Source organism: Martes martes (genome assembly GCF_963455335.1).
Source record: "Martes martes genome assembly, chromosome: 17".
Classification (NCBI taxonomy): Eukaryota; Metazoa; Chordata; class Mammalia; order Carnivora; family Mustelidae; genus Martes; species Martes martes.
Window position 1 is genome coordinate 48,524,421 of NC_137905.1, and position 17,561 is coordinate 48,541,981.

General features: G+C 55.6%; 3 protein-coding genes across 3 annotated transcripts; all 3 read left to right on the forward strand.

Moving 5' to 3' along the window:
* The first annotated feature begins 1,261 nt into the window (after positions 1–1,261).
* APOC1 (apolipoprotein C1) lies at positions 1,262–4,027 on the forward strand. The gene is made up of 4 exons (XM_080828389.1): positions 1,262–1,763; positions 1,891–1,968; positions 2,463–2,610; positions 3,831–4,027. Exons 2-4 carry the CDS (start codon positions 1,911–1,913, stop codon positions 3,889–3,891), a joined length of 267 nt encoding a protein of 88 aa, XP_080684515.1. The 5' UTR covers positions 1,262–1,763; positions 1,891–1,910; the 3' UTR covers positions 3,892–4,027.
* A 7,137-nt stretch (positions 4,028–11,164) lies between these two features.
* Positions 11,165–13,350, forward strand: APOC4 (apolipoprotein C4). Its single transcript, XM_080829297.1, has 3 exons — positions 11,165–11,367; positions 12,475–12,604; positions 13,144–13,350. Exons 1-3 carry the CDS (start codon positions 11,292–11,294, stop codon positions 13,301–13,303), a joined length of 366 nt encoding a protein of 121 aa, XP_080685423.1. The 5' UTR covers positions 11,165–11,291; the 3' UTR covers positions 13,304–13,350.
* Positions 13,351–13,800: 450 nt separating this feature from the next.
* APOC2 (apolipoprotein C2) lies at positions 13,801–15,622 on the forward strand. The gene is made up of 4 exons (XM_080829298.1): positions 13,801–13,933; positions 14,742–14,826; positions 14,998–15,157; positions 15,383–15,622. Exons 2-4 carry the CDS (start codon positions 14,772–14,774, stop codon positions 15,471–15,473), a joined length of 306 nt encoding a protein of 101 aa, XP_080685424.1. The 5' UTR covers positions 13,801–13,933; positions 14,742–14,771; the 3' UTR covers positions 15,474–15,622.
* The last annotated feature ends 1,939 nt before the right edge of the window (positions 15,623–17,561 follow it).

Below are 17,561 nucleotides of genomic sequence, written 5' to 3' on the forward strand. Positions count from 1 at the left end.
GTACCTCCCAGGCCCAGCCTGCATGTGCAACCGTGTGGCTCCTGCCTACTCCGCACTCCCAGCTTTTCCAGCTCCCCTGAGTGCCCTTGTGGAGGCAGGCTCTTGTCCCCATGCCCCAGATGACTCACCCAGCCTGGGTGAGGAGGAGAAGGGTCAGTGGGCTCAGAGGCAGGGGACCCAGTCCCAGCCAAGTGTGCTCCTGATTCACTGTGTGCCCTGGAGCTGGGGCCAAGTCCTCTGAGCCACAGATGGCAATGGCCGGGACTGGCCTCAGCCACGTCTCCCCCTTGAAGAGCTGAATCTTTAATTCTCATGAAGACAGGTCTAGAGATGGCACAAAGGCCGGAGAAGGAGTTTTGGGAGAACAGAGGCTGGCAGGGGTGCTGTAGGGCAGAGGCTGACACCCTGCAGAGGTTTAGAGAGACAGCCTAGAGTCCAGAAAGTAGAGGAACAGAGAATACCACCAGCACCACCACTACCCAGCCCTGGGACTTAGCCACTGGCTAAGCCATTGAATGTGCTTGGCTGTGCCTCAGTTTCCCCATCTGTAAATGGAAACCCCCATAGCTAGAATGAGGAGGAGACTGGAAAAGCAAAGTTGTTATTCTATTCTGGTGGGGTGGGGAAGGAAGGGGAGCAGACCTTTGGGTGGATGTCTGGGGAATGCTAGGCTCGCAGGGGAAGCAGATGTCTGGGAAGGCAGCTGGGGGGCTGACGGGGACTAGATGCACTGAGCTGGCCAAAAGGTTGTCGCAATCCTGCCAGGGTCATGTCTGTGCGTCCCTTTCACAACCATCCCCCTCACCCCCCGGGCTGACACGTGGTTGTGGGGGCACAAGGCCAGCCAACCTCAAGTCTGAGGCCAGGGCCGCCCTCCCCACAGCTGCCAGGGATCACTGGCGGTCAAAGGCAGCCAGAAGAAGGGGGGAAGAATTGGACTCCAGCCCTGAGGGACGGATGTGGTGGGAGGAGACCAAGGAGGGGGAGGACTGGTGCCAGGAGGGGCCAGAAGGGGTAAGGGTAGATGGAGTGTTTACCAGGGGGCCCAGAAGCTCGCAGAGTGGGAGAGCAGAGGGCAAAGAGGGGCCTGGCGGGATGGATGGAGGTGCATACACTGGGCGGGGGGGGGGGGGGGGGTTGCTGTGGAATGAAGACCCCAGAGCTCCACCTCTGAGGTTTGGGATGCTCCCTGACGCAGGGAGGGGGCGGGGCGGGGGCTTGAGGGCTGATCTGAAAGTGAGACTGGAGGTGGCAAGGGGATAGAAATGTGGGGGGCAGGAGGAAGTTGTTCTGCTGAAGTGGCTTGCTAAGAAGGGAGGGAGTGGAAGAGGAGGCCTGAGGAGTTCCAGTGAACTGAGTTACAGAGTTACTGAGTGCCTGAGAGACACCCACTCCCACCCTGGCCTGGAGAAGGGTGTTCTGCAGAGAGACCCCGGAGGGAAGATGTCCATGAGGAGAGACTAAAGACAGCCCCTCCTGTGGGGAAGGGACTACCGGCAGGCTGAGATCCACCAACGGGCAGATTTGGAGGTGCAGGTGTGAACAGCAAGAGGCTTTAGGCCCAAGGGCTGTGCCTACGCCCACCTGACCCATCAACCCTCGCCAGTCCGGCGCGGAAGAGGAAAACGTGGGTGGGCACAGGGGTTAAGCCATCTGCCAGAGGCTTAAGGGGAGGGATTAACCTGCCCCGCCCCCCTCCCCAGCCCGATAAAGGCCTGAGCCGGGCCAGCACCTCCCACCCGTGCTCGCCTGCGACTGATCAGGTCGGTGGTCGATACCCCGGAGGGTTGCCCCTCCAAGAGCACTAGAAAGGGGGTGGAAGGAACTCCGGGGAGGGAGGAGGCGGGGGTGACTAATCACTCCCCGCCCCCCACCTGCTTCTGCTTCCAGAGTGCCCCTCCGGCCCAACCATGAGGCTCTTCCTGTCGCTCCCGGTTTTGGTGGTGGTTCTGGCGATGGTTTTGGAAGGTAAAAGTGAGATAGGAGAATCTGGGAGTTTGAGCTTTGGAAGCCTGAGGCTGGCCCCGAGCTTGGAGGCAGAGCTTGGAGGACCCTCGAGAGCTCTGGGGCCTCTTCTGGGCCCTGGTTTTCCTCTCTCTCTCACCGATCAGCCCACCCCCAACCGCGCCAGGTGGGTGAGGGCTCTCTAAGGGGCGGTCCCGCCGGTGGCTAATCTGCCGTGGCAAGCCCTAGCAACCGATGATGTATGGACTGGCACCTCCAGGATTGGCTGTCTTGCTTTTACAGCCTGGAAAGGGGAGGGGGAAGGCAGCGCTGAGAGTAAGCTGATTCCCCCGCAGCCTGAGCTCCATCTGGTCGCGTTAGTACCCTCTCCCCGCCTCCGAGTCTAACACAGTGACCTCCAAGAATCACTTTCAAGAATCCCCTTTCCCACCCCTGAAATCTCATCCCAAGGGCTCCCAATACTGAAATTTTTGTACCCCTGCCCGTCTTCTGGGCAGGCCCAGCCCCCGCCCAGGCGGCCCCCGAAATCTCCAGCACTTTCGAGCGCATCCCGGATAAGCTGAAGGAGTTTGGTAACACCCTGGAGGACAAGGCCCGGGCAGCCATTGAGACCATCAAGCAGAGCGACATTCCTGCGAAGACCCGGTTAGGAACCTTCCCAGGGCTTGGGAGGGCTGGGGTAGATCACTAACAGATTGGGGAAACAGGCCTGGAGAGGCAGACAGCTTCCCTGTGGTCACAGCTGTATCCGAGGGTGCTCAGATGTGGGGGACAGACTCCTGACTCCCATCCTGCGTGGTGGTGAAAGACCGGCCGAGCGTGGGAGTCCATCAGACCCGGGTCCACAGGCCCGCAAAGATTCACTACTCTTCGTGTGATCTCGGGGTGGATGTGGATGAGCCTTTTTCTTCGCCTGTGACATGGGTGATTCTGAGGAGAAGCAAACTAGGGGATTTGCGTAATGCCTGGCTCACTGTAAATGCTCAGCATGCTAGTTTAGCCAACTCCTTTTCGCGACTTAGAGAATCATTCATTCATGAACAAATACCTATTGGGCGTCTGCTAAGTGTCCAGGGCTGTTCCAGTGTGGGGAATAATAGTGATGAATGAGATGAAGTCCCAGCCCACAGGGAACAGATTGTAAAGCAGTGAGTGTCCAGGAGATGAGCCCAGAGAGGGCTGAGCACCGAGAAGACAACAAACTGGGGTGTAAACAACCAGTGTGGGGCTTGAACTCATAACCCCAAGATCAAGAGTCGCTTGCTCCACTAAGCCAGCCAGGTACCCCCTTTCATATCTCCATTTAAAGTATTACTGCTTCGGGGCGCCTGGATGGCTCCGTCAGTTAAGCTTCAGACTCTTGATCTCAGCTCAGGTTTTGATCTCGGGGTTGTGAGTTTGAGCCCCCATGAGGCCTGGTTGTCTTACTTACAAAAAAAAAAAAAAAAAAAGAGAGAGAGAGATCTGAGTGATTAGGAAAAACCAGCCAGGCCTACAAACATGGGAAGAATGTTCCCTGCCTGAGCCAGGAAGATATGTACATAATCCAGGCCAGAGGGACAGCCTAGGCAAAGACAAGGAGGCAGCAGAGGGCCCTTGAATAAGCAGGGGACAGCTAGGCCAGAGCAGGCTTAGTAAAGAGATAGCAAGCCTTCAAAGTTGGGCCACGGTGGAGCCCTTCTGACTTCAAAGGGCTCTGGTCGGTCTGGGAAAACCAGCCCAGGGCTCCTTCTAATCCCACAGATATGGGAGCCATGCTCCTTCCTGGGTGGGGGGGGAGATGGGGGAGGCTGGTAAGGAGACAGGATCTGGGCCCCCTAAGAGAAGACGAAACACTGTGACTCCTTGTCTGTCTCTCCCTGCAGGAACTGGTTTTCTGAGACTTACAACAAAGTGAAGGAGAGGCTTAAAACTGCCTTCTCCTGAACCCCAGGAGAGCCGCCCCCCTCCTCCGGGCTCTTTGCCCCGGAGGGGGCTCCGAAATTTCCTGTATCCTGGCTCCTGCCGAGGACTTCGTGCTGCCCAAACCCACCCCACCCTCCAATAAAAATCCCGTGGAGAATTCTGAGTGCTTTTTTGCTGTGAGGAGGGGGCTCAGGGTGGGACACGGTGGTCTGGGGAGAGAGGCAACGAGACAAGTGTATTAGGATTGTCTACTTGACCTGCACCGAGGACTTTGAACTTCATGGTCTCAAAAAAAATCCTCACGAGAAACTTGGGAGCGGGGCCCTGTTAATTCTGTGAGGGCATTGAGGCCCTGAGAGGTGAAGTCACTTGTCAGGAAGGGGAGAACTGGATTGGACCCCCAGCCTGAGTTTACTGCTATGCTATATTCTTCCCTGGCCAGGCTGCCCAAGGTGCGGGACCTGGGGGGGGGTTCATCATCGTGCACACGGCAGGGGTTTATTATTCTTAAAATGGATAATAAAGAGGGATGTGGAAGGAGCAAGGGTAGGACCTGGGCTAAAGCGCTGGAGGAGATCTATCTACACAGTCCCCACCCTCCAAGGAAGCTTTGATGTCGCCTCCTCCAGGAAGCCCCTCCTTAGCCCCCAGGCTGGGTCATCACCGCCTAGGGATGGGGCAGCTTTCCCACTGGACTGTGAGCCCCAGGAGGACAGGGCTGGGGTTGTCATCACCACTGTCCCCAGGCACAGTCCCACACGGGACTGGGTGCGCTGCCGGATCTCCGTACTCTTCGATGGAATAATTATTCTCAATTGGAAAAAAACACCTAAACATTACATTGTTTTAAAAAGATTTTATTTATTTATTTAAGAGAGAGAAAGAGCACAGAGGGAGAGTGAGAGGGAGAAGCAGACTCCCCGTCGAATAGAGACCCCAAGGTGAGGCTCGATCCAGGACCCAGAGATCACCACCAGAGCCAAAGACAGACGGTCAACCGGCTGAGACACCCAGGTGCCCCTAAACATTACATTTTCACAAAACTCCTCTGAGGTAGGTGCTGTCGCTAGCCCTATTTGACAAAGAAACTGAGGCACAGAAGTCTCAAGTCACTTATGTGATGTCACACAGCCAAAAATGGGTAGAGCTGGGATTTGAGTGTAGGCTGGGAGTAGAGAGGAACAGTTTCAGGGGCCACATCCTTACTCCACTTTCCTTGTTCCTGAGTCACCAGTCAGACATGTCGGCTGTAATCACACACACACACACACAAATACACACCTGGGCCTGGGCCTCGCCAGCATCATCCGCAGCATATTAAAATGCCCCCATAGGCACCTGGGTGGCTCAGTCCGCTAAGCATCTGCTTTGGGCTCAGGTCATGATCCCAGGGTCCTGGGATTGAGCCTCGCATTGGGCTCCCTGGTCAGCAGGGAGCCTGCTTCTCCCTCTCCCTCTGCCTACCACTACCCCTGCTTGTGCCCTCTCTCTCTGACAAATAAATAAATAAAATCTTTTAAAAAGAAAGAAAAAGAAACAGGAGAAGGCACATAGGGTGGTGCCATCGGTGTAAACTGAGAACACATGCCTGGGGAGCCAGCTTGTGGCTTTGAGCTCTTCCTGTCTGAGGACAGCTCTGAGCCCATCTGAGGGATGCCCGAGGCATGAGGGTGGGGAACAAAGGTGCGAAATAAATAAATGTAAGTCTCTGTACTCAGTGCCCCGTCCTCCCTCAAATCAGTCCCCCAAGCTCCTTACACTCCCCTCCCACTTGGCAGCCAAAGGGATCCTGTTAAAACACAAGTCACATCACGCCCTTCCTCTGCTCAGACCCCTCCCTCCAGCCTCAGAGGAAAACCCGAAGATGGTATCAGAGTCTACCAGCTCATACTACCTGGCCCCATCACCTCTGTGTCCTCACCCCCTCCCTCACGTCCAACTCCTCAGGCTCCTCTGACACATTGGGCAGGAGCCGACCCCAGGGCCTTTGCATTTGCTATCCCCCTGCCTGGAATGCTCTTCCACCAGATGTCCAGATAGCTGCCTGGCTGCCTTCTCACTTCCTCAGGGTCTCTATTGCACTCCCCCCACGCAGCTTTCCCATCACTCTTCCATTTCCGTATCTGCCTTTCTTTCCAGTAGGTGCTACCCTCTAATATATGTCTATTTGCTTACTTGTTTCCTGCCTATGTCTCCCACTGCTGGGATGTCAAGTTCGTGGAGGCTGTCTTGTCTCCTGCAGGGCCGCCGAGTGTCCAGAACAGTGCCCAGCACACAGTGAGAGCTCAGGCAATACTTCAGGAATGTGAACGAACATTTCCATGGACCAGCTTACACAGAGACGCGTGATTCCCATTCATTACCCACTGGTGAACTCATTCATTCTCATTGTTGTTGTTGTTTTTAAGATTGTATTTTATTTATTTGACAGACAGAGATCACAAGTAGGCAGAGATGCAGGCAGAGAGAGAGGGGGAAGCAGGCTCCCTGCTGAGCAGAGAGCCCGATGCAATGCGGGGCTTGATCCCAGGGCTCTGAGATCATGACCTGAGCCGAAGGCAGAGGCTTAACCCATTGAGCCACCCAGGTGCCCCCATTCTCATTGTTTTTAAAGATTTTATCTATTTGACAGAGAGAGAGGTCACAAGTAGGCAGAGCGGCAGGCAGAGAGAAAGAGAGGAAAGCAGGCTCCCCGCTGAGCAGAGAGCCCAACGCAGGGCTCAATCCCAGGACCCTGAGATCATGACCTGAGCCAAAGGCAGAGGCTTAACCCACAGAGCCACCCAGGCGCCCCTCATTCATTCTCATTTTAAGATTTCCTTTTTATACTTTATATTTAGAGCCAATGTGTTTGTTCTGCTCGGTTTACAAACATATCTTCAGGACCTCACAGAGCAAAAAGTCTTGAACACACCAAGAACAAAAACAGCAGGAGAGCCCCAGATGTGCAGGTAGAAAGATGCACTCGGGGAGCAGAGGTGGCCCATCCAGACAGCCCCACCCATGGCGCACACTCCACACAGCAGGCAGGGCAGGGATGGGGGACTCCCTGTGGGCACCTGGCTCAGCCTAGCTGGTCAGGGAGGACTCCCTGGAGGAGGGGACACAGCACCCAAAACCCAAAAGACGATTCAGAAGTTGTCAAAAAGAGGGGCACCTGGGTGGCTCAGAGGGTTAAGCCTTTGCCTTCGGCTCAGGTCATGATCTCAGGGTCCTGGAATCGAGCCCCTCATCAGGCTCTCTGCTCAGTGGGGAGCCTACTTCTCCCTCTCTCTCTACCTGCCTCCCTGCCTACTTGTGCTCTCTCTCTGTCAAATAAATAAAATCGTAAAAAAAAAAAAAAAAACCCAAAAAGGAGTTGTCAAAAAGAACTGGGGAAAAGCTTGACAAGCAACATAATTTTTGTGCCGATGAATGTTCATCCACAAACTTGATGTGAGTGAAAAACGGGACATGACAACGAATAAACGGAACCCCTTTGGGAAATGGTTCGGCGCTGCCCCCAAGAGTTTAACAGAGGGCCCATGTGATCCAACTCCATCACTAGGTGTCTATCCAAAAGAACTGCACACGGGTTCACATAAAAATGTGTATGCAGGGTGGCGCCTGGGGGCCTCAGTCGGCTGGGCATCTGCCTTCGCCTGAGGTCATGATCTCAGGGTCCTGGGATCGAGTCCCGCTTTGGGCTTCCTGCTCAGCAAAGAAGCCAGCCGCAAGAGGCCATAGAGGGTATGATTCCAATCCACTGACATCCGGAAGAGGGAAATCCATAGAAACAAGAAGGCGATCAGTGGTGGCCCTGCTGGGCCAGGGGGAAGAAAGCAAAGGGAGTGACCCTGATGGGCTAACTAAGGGGTATGGGGGTTTCTTTTCAGGGTGGTGGAAATGTTCTGGAATTAGATGGTGGTGATGGTTGCACAACTTTGCAAATATGCTTAAACACACACACACACACACACACACACACACACACACACACATTGGACTGTACACTTTAAAAGGGTGAATTTTATGGTATGTGAATATCTTTAGTTTTTTGTTTTAAGCAAGGCTCCAAGCTGGGCGGGCTTAACTCACAACACTGAGATCAAGAGTCAGGCGGGCTTAACCTACTGAGCCACCCGGGCGCCCCAATATCTCTGTGTCTTAACAGTGAAGGAAAACAGAACTCTCCAGACAGAAAGCAGAAAGAGGAGATAAAGGAGGGGACATTTCAACCTCTCTTGGGCGCCAGACATTCCTGCCATAACCCAGGGATGCAGAGAAGGGAGGTGGGGGCCCAGGAGAGCTGGAAGGGAGGTGGCTTCCAGGATTCAGGAGTGAGGGGAGGGGGTCTGGACTGGAGGAAAGTGATTTTGGTGTCTGGTGGTCTCTCTGACACAGAGCTGCAGGCTCTGAGATGCTCTCTGCCCCCAGACACATGCACTGGGGTCTCAGAGCCCACCCCTCCCACCCCCACTCCCCTCTTGTGACCTCTCTCTCTGCTCCCATCACCCACTCCCAGTTGTTATTCAACTGACTCTGAGGTCCACCCTGAACAAACTTCAGCCTGTTCCTGTCCCCAGGATGGACAAACATTGCAAACAGCAAACAGCCCGCAGTGACCTTGGAGCCAGGGGCAGGGGTCAGTGACCTCCCCTAGGCCCATCCTGCTGCCAGCCCCGCTCCAACCTCCCTCTTGACCTCTAGGACCCAGGTGAGGAGGGGCCGCAGGGGTTGTCCTAACTGGGCTAGCGGTGAGGGAGCCGGGTTCAAATTCACCACTTGCTGGTTGAGGAGCCATTAGTCAGTGGCCTCACACCCCCCAACCCCTAAGCCTCTGTGTTCTCATCTATAAAATGGGAATGATGAAGATGCCCAGACCATTCATTGAGTTAAGGCACCAAACCACCACCAGCCGTGGTGCCTAGTGCAGAATATGTGCTCAGAAAACACAAGCTTGGGGTACCCGGGGACCACAGTCGATTGAGTGTCTGCCTTCGGCTCAGGTCATGATCCCAGGGTCCTAGGATTGAGCCCTGCATCAGTATCCCTGCTCAGTGGGGAACCTGCTTCTCCTTCTCCCTCCCCCCCAGCTTGTGCTCCCTCTCCCTCTCACCCTTGTTCTCTCTCAAATAAATAAAATCTTAAAAAAAAAAAAAAAGGACGAAAACTCAAGTTTAATAAACAGCCTCTGACCTTGACTGAGCACCTCTGCAGGGTATCTGGCGCTGCCCACAGCAGTTTACATAAACAGTCTCCTCTACTCTCCAGGGCAGCTGGTCCATGACTCCCAGACATGGACAGAGAAAACAGGCCCAGAGAGGTTAAGTGACTTGCACCAGGTCACACAGCAGGGGGGATGTGGAGGCAGGCTCCGAACCCCACGTGCATTGCGCTTGCCCATGATGCACGGTGGGCTTTTCTTTTTCTTTTCTCTATGGTCGAATACAGAACGTAAAATGTACTGGGGCCTGAGTCCAGGAGGCAACATTTCTGGGGGCTCTTGTTCCTCTGTTCCTCCTCCGTGCTCAGCTCTCCTGGCCAGGGGAGGGGGAGGCTGTGCCACAGGGCAGAGAGCAGAGCCCTCCCCTGGCTGCCTCCCCACGCCTCTTGGCAGGGACTTCAGAGACAGGGGCCCAGGTGACAGTGACAAGCAGAGGCCTTACCCACCCCCTGGCCTCCCTCCTTCCTCTGTTACTGTTCTAGGGGTATGCTTCAGTGCCATTAGGGATGTTCCCAAGGTTGTGCCACCATCGTCACCATCCATTTCTGGAACTTTCTCGTCATTCCAAACAGAAGCTCACAGGCATTTCACTTTTTATCCCCCCTGGAGGTTTCATTTTGCTCATTATTGTTGGCGGGGAGCTGCAGGGCACTTTGTTGCACACCTACTGTGTGCTGGAGCCCGGGCTGGGGCCCCCGGGGAAGCAGCATTCTGTTGGAAGCTGCCCCTTATCTGGGGGTGGGGGGAGGCGTTCCAAGACCCTCAGGGGATGCCCGAAACCACAGAGAGTGCCGAACCCTAGATCTACTGGGTTTTTCCCTGTCCATACACATCTATGATAAAGTTTAACTTGTAAATTAAACACAGGGGTGCCCGGGTGGCTCAGTCGTTAAGTGTCTGCCTTCGGCTCGAGTCACGATCCCAGAGGTCGTGGGATGGAGCCCCCAGTGGGGCTCCCTGCTCAGCGGGGAATCTGCTTCTCCCTCTGCCTCTGCCCCTCCCCCTGCTCATGCTGGCACGCGCTCTCTCTCTCTCTCAAACAAATAATTAATACAAAAGGTGGGGGGACTATCAGATAAGTTGCTCAGGCTGTGGCCAAGTTGCAGTTGTCCTATTCACCACGTAAAAATACAGGATCCCGGGACACCTGGGTGGCTCAGTGGGTTAAAGCCTCTGCCTTCGGCTCAGGTCGTGGTCCCAGGGTCCTGGGATCGAGCCCCACATCGGGCTCTTTGTTCAGCGGGGAGCCTGCTTCCCTTCCTCTCTCTCTGCCTGCCTCTCTGTCTACTTGTGATCTGTGTCTGTCAAATAAATAAATAAAATCTTTAAAAAATTCTTAAAAAAATAAATAAAATATATTAAAAAAAAAAAAAAGCCTCTGCCTTCGGCTCAGGTCATGATCTCGGGGTCTTGGGATCGAGTCCTGCATAGGGCTCCTTGCTCAGTGGGGAGCCTGCTTCTCTCTCTGCCTCTGCCTACCACTTTGCCTGCTTGTGCGCTCTCTCTCTCTGACAAATAAATAAATAAAATCTTTAAAAAAAAGAAAAAGAAAATCATCATAAATAGCCATAATCTGTGAGCCCCACCATGACCAGGGTTCTCTTTAAGACGTTTCCTTATATCGGGGCGCCTGGGTGGCTCAGTGGGTTAAAGCCTCTGCCTTCGGCTCAGGTCATGATCTCAGGGTCCTGGGATCGAGCCCCACATCGGGCTCTCTGCTCAGCAGGGAGCCTGCTCCCCCTCTCTCTCTGCCCGCCTCTCTGCCTACTTGTGATCCCTCTCTCTGTCAAATAAAAAAATAAATTAATTAAAAAAAAAAGACATTTCCTTATATCACTTCATTCAGTCAAAATCCTGCCTCAAGTATGGATTGTAGGCCCATTTTTCAGTGGAGAGAACTGAGGCCAGAGAGAGGGGCCAGCAGGTAAGCTGAACCTAGGATTTGGACACCAGTCACTGTAGGAGGCCGGAGAGCCTTCTGTCTTCCCCTGTCAGGCCAGAGTCCTAGGAGGTAGGAAGGAGGGAGGCCAGCAGGGGTGGGTAAGGCCTCTGCTTGTCACTGTCACCTGGGCCCCTGTCTCTGAAGTCCCTGCCAAGAGGCGTGGGGAGGCAGCCAGGGGAGGGCTCTGCTCTCTGCCCTGTGGCACAGCCTCCCCCTCCCCTGGCCAGGAGAGCTGAGCACGGAGGAGGAACAGAGGAACAAGAGCCCCCAGAAATGTTGCCTCCTGGACTCAGGCCCCAGGCCCTGCCCTCTTTCTGCTTCTGTGTTCTGGTCCTGGCCTCTGTTGTGGGTGAGGAGATGTGGATGCAGGGGTGTGTGGGGTGTGCAGGCTGGCGGACACATGGGTAGGGAACTTGTGTGTTTCATCGTGTGCAGATGGGTGTGCATTTCTGGTGGCTGCGTGAGAGGTGTGCACATGGGGCTGGTGCAAATGACCGGGGTGGGGGACGTGCCTTGGTGTGGGTATTTATTTGCACAAGAATAGGACGTCGCGGTAAATGTGTGTGCCGGAGAACATACCTATGTAGGTTTGCGTGCACACGTTTTCATGCAGAAGTTATGAGTGTGTAGATGACATGAGGGTGTCTATGTGTTGGTATGTGAGCCTATCTGCATTCTGCACATGCATGTAAAATTTTAACACTCCAGTGTGCAAGGCGTCCTCCCAACTGCCTCATGTGTGGTTAACTCTGAGTTCTCCCAGGATCCCTGAGGTAGGGCCTCTCATTATCCCATTCTGCAGAAGGGAAAACTGAGTACAGAAGAGGTTCGGTCATTGGCTAAAGAACCTTGCAGGTCCTATGGGTGCCTCTGTACATGCACGATCGTGTGTGTCTGCGCGAAGGCTGGGATCTGTAGGCGACGCTCTGCCTAGTAGGCGCGAGAGTGCTGGACAGGCAGGTGTGTCCGAGGAGGTCAAGTGTGATCTGAGGCAGGACCCCTGGCCCCCTGGGGAGGAACAAACAGCACAGCCCTACCAGCCTCCATCCCTGGGGGTGGACAGTCTTCCTGTGCTCTCCCTCTGCTGTCTGCAGAGGTGATTCAGACAGTGTGGGGGTCATGGGAGACCCGAGGGGGGGCAGCAAGCTCAGGTAGTAAAGGAGGCATCAGAAGAAGGGTGGGGCCAAGGGGGGTTTACAAAACAGAGGGGGACACCACGGGCAGACAGAGGGGTGACTGAAGGGGCCGCAGGCACAGAGGGTGAAAAGAAATCGACCGATGGCTGAAAGGGGGACAAGGGGTCAAAGGGACGGACAAGGTGAAAGGCAGCAGTGACGGCGTCAAGGGGCTGCCCTCGGGCCACCAGGGGGGACAGTGATGGTGAGCACAGAGGGGAAAACAGGAGGAAGGATTCTCAGGTCCCAGCCCACCCATGTGGCCCTCTGGTCCCGCCTAGCCCGCCAGCAAGCAGTGCCCACAGAATCCCCGAGCCCCCAACCAGGGCTAGCGAGTGGTTCTTGGAGCCTGCTGCCTGACAAGGTGAAGGTGCTGGTGGCCAGGACCAGAGAGAAGTGGCAGTGGTTCTGGTGAGTGTGTGCCCCTGTGCTTGGGGGGGGGGGGTGGGCTCTCGGGTCTGAGGGAGGAGGGTCTGGGGGCAGGACTCCTGGGTCTGACGGAGGAGACGCTGGGGGCCTGGACCCCTGGGTCTGAGGGAGGAGGGGCCCAGGGCCCTGGACTCCTGGGTCTGAGTGAGGAGAGGCTGGGGGCTTGGACCTCTGGGTCTGAGGGAGGAGAGGCTGGCGGCAGGAATCCAGGGTCTGAGGGAGGAGGGTGCTGGGCGTCTTGGACTCCTGGGTCTGAGGGAGGAGAGGCCGGAGGCTTGGACCTCTGGGTCTGAGGGAGGAGGGGCTGAGAGTCTGGACCCCTAGGTTAGAAGGAGAACCTGGGTCAGAGGGAGGAGGGGCAGTGCCGGAACTCTGGGGTTCTGAGTGGAGTAAGTTCTGAGAAGAGCGGAGAGGAAGAGTTGAGAGCAGGCACTCCTAGGTCTGAAGGAGGAGGGCTGAATGGGACAGCGGAAGTCTTGCGGGTGGCTGGGGTCTCAGCTGTTATGTCCCCTCTCCTGTAGGGGACCGGAGGCCTTCCAGGGCTTTGTGAAGACCTACTACGACGACCACCTGAAGGACCTGAGCGTCCGCTCCCAGGCCTGGCTCCGCAGCTCCAAAGACAGCCTTCTGAACCAGGCCCACAGCCTGTGCCCCCGGCTTCTCTGTGGGGACGGGGACTAGAATTAAAGTTTCTGCCGCCACCACAATAAAGAAATACTTCTCTTGTGTCCCTGTCCCAGTCCCTTCCCACTGTGGCCGCCCCCAGCAGTTCAAGCGTGGAGGATGTGACACCTGGCCAGGGAGGGACGGTGATGGGGGGGCCTTAAGGGGAAGGAGTCGGGGGGATCCCTGCCTTCTCCTAGCCCTGAGACCCACTCCTGTGGGCTTGTTGGGGTAAGGAGACCTCAGACAGCTGAGTTTGGGGTTGGAGGGGGAAGGCTGGAGTGTGGATGCGGTCAGCAGGTCCCCACGGCCACCTGTCATTCCAAGTTCTGCCTTTGCTTCCTACGTGAGGGAAACCCCAGACCCCTTTCCTGGTGGGTGCCCAGAACCCCTAACTCTTCACAGCCCCCCACCCAGCCTGTCTCTCTCAGGAGTGAGTTTTCAGAGTGGGGGGCCCCCTGTGGCTTGACCCTGGGGACAGTCACTGCCCTCTCTGCCCCGTACCGCCCCCTCAGCGGCCCTGTTGGCTCGGACTTTGGCCTAGGGACAAGGTGAGGGTGGTGGCTGTGGACAGGGAGGTGGACCGCAAGAGCTATAAAGCCTTTCTCTGCCCGCGTGGAGCCGGTGAGGACAGCCTGCCAGAGCCGGGTAAGAGAGGGACCAGGATGGAAATGGGGGAGGGTCAGCAGGGAGGGGGCAGAGATAAAGATAAAGTCAGAAATAAAGTCAGAAAGTCAGAGATAAAGTCAGAAACCCCACAGAGTCCCAATGTTAGATTCCTCTGTTGGAAGGGCGGGATTTAGAATCTTAGACCGTTTCCCCTGTGCCGATGCCCCTCGGGGTTGGATCTCAGCCTCATCTCCAAATTGCAGGAGACAGTAAGATCTCTGGGCACTGTCATCGCTGAGCTGAGTGCTTCTGTCACCACGGGGCAGGGCAGTGGGGAGTGTAGACAGACGGAAGGCACAAGGCACGCAGAACAGGGCCTGGGGCATCAGAAACGGGCCCCCTGAGTGTATGAGGTGCATCCCCGTACCCACTGGGTCTCAGCGGAATGTCACCCTCTGCCAAGCCTTTCCCAGGCCACGCATGCGACACAGCCTCTTCCGTCCGGAGTACTTATCCCCTCCCCCACAGCGTGTCCCCTGGTTGAGGACACGCTGTACATTTTCCTCATGTAATACCATTGATTGTATTTCTCTCTCATGTGGGCTGCGGAAGGGCAGGGCTGTCGCCTGAGTTCACAGTAGGGGCCCAGGGCCTTGCTTGGCACACAGGGTTAGGTGCTCAAGAAAGGCTTCTCGAGGGAATGAAGGGATGTTAAAAGGAAGGTGCAAAAATCAGGAGAATCATAAAATGTTAGACAATGAGCCCCAAGCACAGGCACTGGCAGTTGGACTCAGCACGGGGCGGGGCGGGGGGGTACCTAGATGTCACCGACGACCCTGCCCCACAGCCTTCTCAGCGTTCCAGGTCTTCTGAAGCTATGGGCACCCGATACCTCCTGGTTCTGGTTCTTGTCCTCCTGGTCTTGGGATGTGGTGAGTGTGTTTGGCAGCCGACGGACGAGGGGTCTGTGAGGGGGACAAGATGAGCTCTAAGCGTCTTCCCAGTCCAGTCCTCGCCTGGCCCTTCCCCTGTCCCCCTCCTTCCCTGCCTCGTTGCCCCCTGCAGCAGGCTCCTCAGCTCTCCTAACGTGCTCCCCCCTGCAGAGGTCAGGGGGGCCCACGTGCCCCAGCAAGATGAAGCCGCCAGCCCTGCCCTGCTCACTCAGTTACAAGAATCACTCTATGGCTACTGGGGGACAGCCAGATCGGCCGCCCAGGAGCTGTACGAGAAGACATACCTGACCACCATGGATGAGAAAATCAGGTATCAACCCGCCCCCACTGGGAACCGGGAGTCCTGGCTCCCAGCCCTGCCCGAACCCCGGGTTCTGAGATCCCAGCCCCGTCCTCCCTAGGGATCCAAGAGTTTGGGTTCCAGCCACCTTTTCCCACAGGACACATAATTCTGGGCTCCCCAGTCTGTTTCTCCCCTAGACTCAGGGTACTCCTAGCCTCCTCCCCGCTCTGAGCGTCTGTCCTTTCTCCCCAGGGACCTATACACCAAAAGCACAGCAGCTGTGAGCACTTACGCAGGGATTTTCAGTGACCAGTTACTTTCTATGCTGAAGGGAGACCAGTAGCAGCTGGGGCCCCGACCAGGGGGGAAGGGAGAGCCCAGACCCCACAATCCCTTGGCTCCTCTGACCTACCCCCCACTTCTCAGCAGCTGCCAGCATTCTGCTCCCAACACTAGTCTGTCTTCTTACAAATAAATTAATGTACAAAGCCATTTATTTTATTCCATGTGGTTGCTTTTCTAAGACCAAGATGGTGGGACTGATTCTGTTCATCCAATGGTTATTGAGTGCCCATTGGACGTATGGAGGCCTAACTTGGTCAGTGGGAATAACGAGGTAAATAATAACAAGGAATAATCATAACAGCAAAATTAGAGACTGTCCTTCCTCAAGGTCTGGCTTTCTCCTCTGTAAAATGACCAAACCAGGAACACAGCTAACTTCCAGCGGCCTCTGGCAATATCCAGGCCCTGGACAGGTACTTTTTTTTTTTTTTAAAGATTTTATTTTTATTTATTTGTCAGAGAGAGAGAGAGAGAGAGAGAGTGAGCACAGGCAGACAGAGTGGCAGAGGGAGAAGCAGGCTCCCTGCGGAGCAAGGAGCCTGATGCGAGACTCGATCCCAGGACACCGGGATCATGACCTGAGCTGAAGGCAGCCGCTTAACCAACTGAGCCACCAAGGTGTCCCCCTGGACAGGTCCTTTAAATGTGCATCCCAGTGAGGTGTCCCATGGTCCTGTGTCAGAGAGGAGACTGGTGCCCGGAGGCCACTACTGAGCATGGGAAATCAGAGCCCAGGTGGTCTGCGACCCAAGAGGATCAGTCTACAAAAGCTATGCTCTGTGACAATTCCTATACACTTGTCCAATATGTCCAAGATTTATTGAGATCCTGCTAAGGCCAGAAGACACTGCGGGGGGAAAAGACAGTCCTGCTTTCTGTGGCCCTTTAAAAAGCTATTGATTGGGTCTGGGCCCAGTTCCATGTAGGTTTAGTGATTAAGGCTGTGTGCTGTGCCTTGTAAGCTGGTCTCTCCCCTTGTTAGTAACAGTAGTGACATCTGAGCTCTCATTCAGGATCAGGAAGGAGCTCTGTTCCGTCTTGAGGCCACCAACGGAGCCCGAGCACCAGAGCGACTGGGGGGTGGGAAGGGGCGGGGAGGCAGAGGGATGAGCCAGACGACCAAGGGAGAAGATGTCTTCAGACAGCAATTTGTGCGATGAAGAAAAGAAGTGAAGAGATCAAGGCCTGGGTGCTGTCCCCTCGGATAAGGGAGGGCCCCCTAGAAAACCTGGCTGGGCTGGTCCCAGGGGATGCAGTGGAGTGTGGTTGGGGCTGTTGTTGGGTGGTGAGGGGAGAGGAGCAGGGGACTGGCTTGGTCGGTTAGTGGTTGGGAAATGGTATCTGGGCAGTAGGGAATTGCAGGCAAAAAGCACATAGTGTGCAAGGAAGAGAAGAGGCGGTACAGTCGGAGAGGGCAGTGCTGGGCGGGTAGAGGGCTGAGGGCCTGGACTTCTGGGTTCTGAGGGAGTAGATGGTGGTCTTGGGACCCCCAAGTCCAGGGGTGGGGCTGTTGGCTTCTGAGGCTCCAGGGTCTGTGTTTTTCCTAATCTGCTTGGCATTAACCTCCAGCCGGCCTCTCAGCACTCTCAGAGCAGTTTCCCAGTTCTTGAGGATGGGCAGCTAGGAGTCTAGTAGAAAACAGGGGCCTTGGGGAGGGGCTGTGGGAAATGCCCCCAAGTCCCCCAGGGCCTGGGAAGAGCTGAGGCTGCCAAACCCAGGGGGTGACAGGGAGGGGGGGACCCTAGAGGAACAATCCCTGCTCTGTCCACTTGTTTCCCACGGACTCAAGCCAAACCAAACCACTGCCCAGGCCAGTTCTGCTTCCAACCAATCCTGGTGTCCTTCCCAGATTCCTCCTTCCTTTCTCAGGCCTCCACCCCAGTCCCACTCACCCTAGGACCCCAGAGGCCAGGCCCTCAGATGCCTCTTCCCTCAGAACTCAGGAGTCTGGGACCCCAGACTTCTTCTCCCTCAGACTCAGGAGTCTGGACCCCCAAGCCTTTTTCCTCAGGACCCCAAAGTGTAGGGCTCCAGTCCTTTCCTCCCTTAGAACCTGCCATCACAGCCTCTGATTGGTGTTGGGCGT

Coding starts and splice junctions, on each gene's coding strand:
- APOC2 (XM_080829298.1), top strand. CDS start 14,772: ATGGGCACCCGATACCTCCTGGTTCTGGTTCTTGTCCTCCTGGTCTTG. Junction 14,827..14,997: donor CCTCCTGGTCTTGGGATGTG/GTGAGTGTGTTT, acceptor TCCCCCCTGCAG/AGGTCAGGGGGGCCCACGTG. Junction 15,158..15,382: donor ACCATGGATGAGAAAATCAG/GTATCAACCCGC, acceptor CTTTCTCCCCAG/GGACCTATACACCAAAAGCA.
- APOC1 (XM_080828389.1), top strand. CDS start 1,911: ATGAGGCTCTTCCTGTCGCTCCCGGTTTTGGTGGTGGTTCTGGCGATG. Junction 1,969..2,462: donor TCTGGCGATGGTTTTGGAAG/GTAAAAGTGAGA, acceptor TCTTCTGGGCAG/GCCCAGCCCCCGCCCAGGCG. Junction 2,611..3,830: donor GACATTCCTGCGAAGACCCG/GTTAGGAACCTT, acceptor CTCTCCCTGCAG/GAACTGGTTTTCTGAGACTT.
- APOC4 (XM_080829297.1), top strand. CDS start 11,292: ATGTTGCCTCCTGGACTCAGGCCCCAGGCCCTGCCCTCTTTCTGCTTC. Junction 11,368..12,474: donor GGTCCTGGCCTCTGTTGTGG/GTGAGGAGATGT, acceptor GGTCCCGCCTAG/CCCGCCAGCAAGCAGTGCCC. Junction 12,605..13,143: donor GAGAAGTGGCAGTGGTTCTG/GTGAGTGTGTGC, acceptor CCTCTCCTGTAG/GGGACCGGAGGCCTTCCAGG.